At 45.4% G+C, this 5,930-nt stretch overlaps 1 protein-coding gene across 1 annotated transcript; it reads right to left on the bottom strand.

Annotated features, from left to right (window-relative positions):
* Positions 1 to 593: 593 nt before the first annotated feature.
* Positions 594 to 1,541, bottom strand: LOC126393519 (olfactory receptor 142-like). The gene has a single exon (XM_050049708.1). It carries the CDS (start codon positions 1,524 to 1,526, stop codon positions 594 to 596), a length of 933 nt encoding a protein of 310 aa, XP_049905665.1. The 5' UTR covers positions 1,527 to 1,541.
* Positions 1,542 to 5,930: the final 4,389 nt, after the last annotated feature.

Raw genomic sequence — 5,930 nt, 5'->3', positions numbered from 1 at the left:
ATTGAGTTAAAAACCCTCCTGGAACATGGGAGGCTGGGATACTGGGACACAGACACAAGGCCACAAACATCCTGAGGAAGGCCTCTTGTATCCTGCAGAAAATGTTCCAAATAAACAATCCACTAAGTGTTTCATTTGTTTATTCACAAGCAGGTTCATGACAAATATGTTACAAATATAGGATGATATATTTTCAGATCTTATTATATTTATAGAGTGAAGTGTGTTGTCTGAGATGTGTACACACAAAAGTGTAAACCAATGTACAATAAGCAAACTTGGGTAAATGTGAATTAAGTAAATAAACAAAAGAAAATGCTTGTAGAAAGTACATATTTTATAATAGAATCATTTTATTATTATTATTTTAGAGTGCAGCCTAAATCCTGAAGGTAAAAAAACATTCTACATTCAAAAATGCATTAAAATTTTTAGGCTGAATTTTCAGCTTAAAAGACATCCTTCAAGACATAGCTAACATTTGGTAAATGTGCAAAACCTCCATTCTTCAGTCTGATGATTTAACTCATAAGCAAAAGAGCCAGCTGGTTAAGCAATGCATATTTCATTTTAATTCATTAATTAAAATCAACTTAGTATTTGTTTTTAAAAGTAATAGCATGCAGAAATCTGTTCCGAATCTTTGTCAATTTGAAACCATAAATGAGAGGATTTATGACGGGGGGTATGACAAGAAATTGTATTTCAATAAAGTTTTGAACAGTCTGAGGTAAATCTTTTGAACCAAACCGCATGTTCATGAGATCAAAAACTATTGTTACAAGGAAGGTGAGTAAGGAGGTTAAATGTGGCACACATGTTTGCATGAACTTCCTCCTGTTCTCTATTGAATTCACACATGTTTTGATGAGATACATATAGGACCAAACTATAAAGAAACCATGGAAGACATAGATGATTATACTAATGTATGCAACAATACCATTAACCATAGTATCAGCTGGGAAACAAGCAAGTTTAACAATCATCCAATTCACACAAAAAAGTCTGGTGATAAATGGGCTGCATAACTTTAATCTAGATGTCAGAATAACATTTATGCCCACAATGCAAAAAGGTGCTAACCAGGAGAAACACACTAACATTAAGAGTCTTTGCTTTGACATAACACAGTGGTAGTCTAGAGGTTGACATATAGCCACATATCTGTCATATGCCATGACTGCAAGAATAGACAGATCAGTGCTGGCAAATGAATACATTACGAGAGCCTGAACATGGCATCCAGCATAAGAGATAACATGAACAGGAGAAAGCAGATCCCAGAGGAACTTGGGGTAGAAACCTGCTGTCCCATAAAGCCCATTCATGCAGTACACACACAATAGAATATACATTGGTTCATGCAGGTTTTTATCCAAGATGATGATGACAATAAGAGTAACATTTGCCAGCAAAATGAAAAGGTAACACAGTAAAGTGAGAAAGAAGAGAACAGCTTGGTGGTTTGTTGTCTCATTTAAACCTGAAAGAACAAACAGTGTTATTAGAGAGACATTATCCATCCTGGTGAGAAAAATTACATTTTCTCCTGTGTTGTGTACCTCCATAGTGACTTTTCCCTCATCTCACTGTTATTAATATCTTGTGTGAGTACAGCAACACGAGCTGGGGACCAAATCAGCCAATCAACATTCAGAAAGAGCTTCTCTCTTCAGTGTGCAGCAATTTACTGTACAGGCAATGCAAAACAGTGAGCACCACAAAACCCAAAAGCACTAGGACTGCTGCCATTTAGTTTAGCGGATGGATATTTGTTTAGCATTTCCTCACTAAGAACTTGCTTGTTTAACTGTAAAGGTTAAGTATTGCCTTTGTTCAAGTTTTTGCAGTGATACATAATGCTTGGCAACTATTTCTTTTTAGCATGCTGCATGTGAAAGCTGCAGCCTCAAGACCTGTGCACACAATCGCAGACTCCCAAAGACAGCCCTGGAGAAACGTTTGGCATTCCTGTTGAAGGTATTGCCAAGGTGTTCCACTTGCTGTGACCCACTGTTGTCCAGTGTCCCAAGAATTGGAACAAAAGTGGGGACTATGAGGGCAGAGCAAGGGTGTCAAAGGGAGAACAGATGTATGTTAGACAAAGACGACTTAACTTTGTTTACGGACAACGTACTGTTAGATGTGCCGTCCGATGATGAGCTTGTCCCTTCTTAAGGTTTCTCTGAGAATGACACTAAAGTTGCCAGAGGTCTTCCAATTGAGACTGACGGTTCTACCTTAGCCTAAATTAACTTGTACCGTCAAGCGCACGAGGGCCTCAAAGTGCCATGGCCAACTTCAGCTCCTTATTGAAAAAATACATTTGTGTATTTCTTTTGTTGCTTGTGCTGCCATTTTGCTGATGATTTCACACAATACTCTGTTTTGAGTGTGCCGCTGATCTATTTGGAGGGCCATATAGCCCTAACGCTTCGTCCTACCCCTATATCCCAACAAGAATCCAGACATCCTTAGACATCAAGAAGCGGCAAGGGGTGTACTGGGTTTGGGCTACGGTCTCATTGAATGTTGGAAAATTCCATGCCTGGTGGATAAATGTAAAAACACAGTTCATAAGTGAAAACAAGTTGTGTCAACACTAGTATTTTGAGTTCATTATTTAAAGATCTCTGTCCACAGGAAACCTGAAGAAATTACAGTAAAATGGCTTCATAGCTTTTTTTCTTCCTTCGGTTGACAAACAACAAACGAGAGTTACAGCTGTAACTACGATTTTATGAATTCTGGATGACTGCCAGATGGCGGTGCTTTAGCACTGCATATCTCCATCTCGCTAATGTGCAGATCGAGTCATTAAACCAACAAAGTCACCTGTGACCATGCAATGATGTAGGGTGGTCATCCCAGTATAAAACCCCCACGTCATCACGCAGTCTGCTCCCACAGAATCTTCTCGCCCAGATAGAATCGTAGTTACAGCTGTAAGTCTCGTTCTGTTTCATTCTTCCTGACCGCCAGTTGGCGGTGCTTTAGCACTGGATGACTTATACCAGCAAGGTCACGAGGAATGCTTACCATGCTAAGGGGCGGAAGCTGTGGACAGGACAACTGCTGTCACAGCTGTTGGGGCAGCCACACTGACACGGTAATAGCAAGCGGACGTACATGAAGATCCCCAGGTCACGGTAACACAGATGTCTTGCAAAGAGACCCCTCTCAATGCCACCCAGGATGTGGACACACTCCGAGTAGAGTGACACTTCACATTTCTAGGGGCTGGCAGGCCTTGCAACCTGTAAGCATGTAAAATCACATCCACAATCCATTTAGAAGGTCTCTGTCTTGAAAGGGGTGTACCCTTCTAAAAGCTGGTCAGTCTTACGTAAATTGGCAATGGCCTCCATGTATGTCTTGAGTGCCCGTAGCAGGCACAGTAACGCAAATGGCTCCTCTGCCCCCTGAGAAGAACCTGATGGATTAAATGCTGTCAACTCGATGGCTTGATTTACATGTGAGGAAGGCACTCTCTTTGGCAGGACGGACGGATATGGTAGGAGAGTAACCCCTGAACCATCAGGATACCAGCGCATGCACATCTGGCTCACTTTTGTCCATGTCCTACTGAAATGGCAGTGGCATACACTTTCAAGGTTGATGCATCTGCCGGCATCGAGCAATGACTGCAGAAAACACAGAATAATGGCCACCGTACAGGTCTCTGGATCCTCACCATGTGTTTTGCAACACTGGGAAAAAAGCTTCCACCGATTTGCATAGAATTATCTAGTGGAGGGAGTCCTCAAACTTAACACAGTGTGGATCACCGACTGGTCACAGAATGCCAGGAGTGGATCCTGGCCTCCAATGGCCAGACACACAGCTGAAGGCGATCCGGATTTGGATGCCATATGACACTCGACTTACAGCTAATGAGAGGCTTTCTTTCCCAAAAGAGGTTGGAGGTTATTCTGCAACTTATACGTTGCTTCCGGAGGGGCACTCAGATGTGGTGGGAATGATTTAGAGCCGATATGGCAGAGCAGAAGTGGACGTTTTTGCCTCCGAAACACCTCCAGCTGAGACAGAATGTGTGGTCTCCTTGGGAGGTGCCAGGACTCCCCACTGAGTAGTTTCAGAAGCACTGGAAACCATGGTCTCCCTGGCCAGTTGGGGGCCACCAGCAGACGTCTGTGGCCTCCATGTTGGACTCTGTCCAATGTTGTCCAAATTAGGGGGATCTGAGGAAAGGCATACAAGAGGCAGGTTGTCCAAGCGTGAGCTAAGGCATCCTGCCCCAAAGGACTGGTAGTCTCCCTTTTTTTTTGGAGGCAAAAACGTCCACTTCTGCTCTGCCATATTGGCTCCAAATCATTCCCACCACATCTGAGTGCCCCTCTGGAAGCAACGTATAAGTTGCAGAATAACCTCCAACCTCTTTTGGGAAAGAAAGCCTCTCATTACCTGTGAGTCGAGTGTCACGCACAGGTAATGCACCCTGACTGGGTGTAACCTTGCTCTTGTTGAAGTTCACTGTAAGGCCCAGCCGGCTCACATTGCGACGCACCTTGTGAATATGCGAGGGGCCAGTGAAAGACCAAATGGCAACACTTTGACTTGGTAGGCCTGTCCCTGAAACGCAAACCTCAGAAAATGCCTGTGGTGTGGTGCAATAGGCACGTGAAAATAGGCGTCCTTGAGATCTATTGACAGAAACCAGGCCCCCTCTGTCACTAAGTGCCATCCGTAACATTCGGAATGGCAGAACCTTTAAAAATTTGTTTAAACCCCTCAGATCCAGGATTGGACAAAACCCGCCATCCTTCTTCGGAATTAAAAAATACACTGTATAAAACCCACTGCGCCATGTATGCCATTCTACAGGAACGATGGTGTCTTTTTCTAAGAGGGATGCCAATTCCTGGCTGAGGGCCAGGGCCAGGGATTTTGCAGGGTCTTCTACCACATACATTCTGACCCCACAGAAAGCGGGTGGCCGGCATCAGAACTGTAATGTGTATCCCCTGGACAGTGTGGACACCACCCAAGGGTCTGTGGTCTCCCTCTCCCAGAAGCTGAGTTGCTGCTGGGAGAAGCGTCCAACACCGGCCCCTCTGACCTCAGGTTCGACCCCCCAGCTCCTAGAGCCTTTGGGGCGACAACCACTGGGGGCAAGTCCTCTTGGCACCTGGAAGGTTGGCCAGGAAGAAGCATGCCAGCACTGATCATAGTGCCCTATATTGCGAGTGGGCACTCCAGACCAGCTAACCTCTGCCTCGCCTGATCTGCCTGTGCACTGTGATCCAGTGCCTGCTGAGCCCCGGGCCCAAAGATCTGACCTGGTGTGCACTGTGATCCAGTGCCTGCTGAGCCCCGGGCCCAAAGATCTGACCTGGAACCACTGGAAGGATGCGGAGGGTGCGACGACATGCCTCCGACAGGGGGGGACTGTGCTAGCCAGACCTGGTGGCGAGCCAGTGTCACTGTTGACCAATCTTCCAAGCTCCCTAGACATGAAGGCATTAGTCTGAAGGGACGCACCGTTAAGTGTCTGGGCAGAAGAGTCCTCACCAGATTCCTGCAGGGTCTCAGACAAGGCCAGGATGAGGTGAGAAAGGGCGTTACCAAGACGCCTCATGTATGCTGCTATATCATAACTCTTAGCAAGGAGATCATCTGTCAGTCGACACTGAGAATGAGGACAGCATGTATCAGGTCTAGGAGCCTCATCTGGGGAAATTATTAAAGAGGCAATGGTAGGCCCAAGTGGGTCCATATGGTCTAACCCATAGCTACCTGCCTCCAGCATAGGCTGGCTCAGGCTTGCCCTGTACCAGCCCCTAGTTAGGCTGACTTAGGCCTAGTCTGCCGGAGGACCCCCCTATAATACACCGGGCACCTTCTCTCCTTCTCTGTCTCTCGCTCTCTCTCTCTCTCTCTCTGTCTCGTATTCTATTACTGCATCT

This window comes from Epinephelus moara, chromosome 7 (genome assembly GCF_006386435.1).
Source record: "Epinephelus moara isolate mb chromosome 7, YSFRI_EMoa_1.0, whole genome shotgun sequence".
Classification (NCBI taxonomy): domain Eukaryota; kingdom Metazoa; phylum Chordata; class Actinopteri; order Perciformes; family Serranidae; genus Epinephelus; species Epinephelus moara.
The sequence above is the reverse complement of the archived record's forward strand: the minus strand, read 5'-3'. Positions and strand labels throughout refer to the sequence as shown.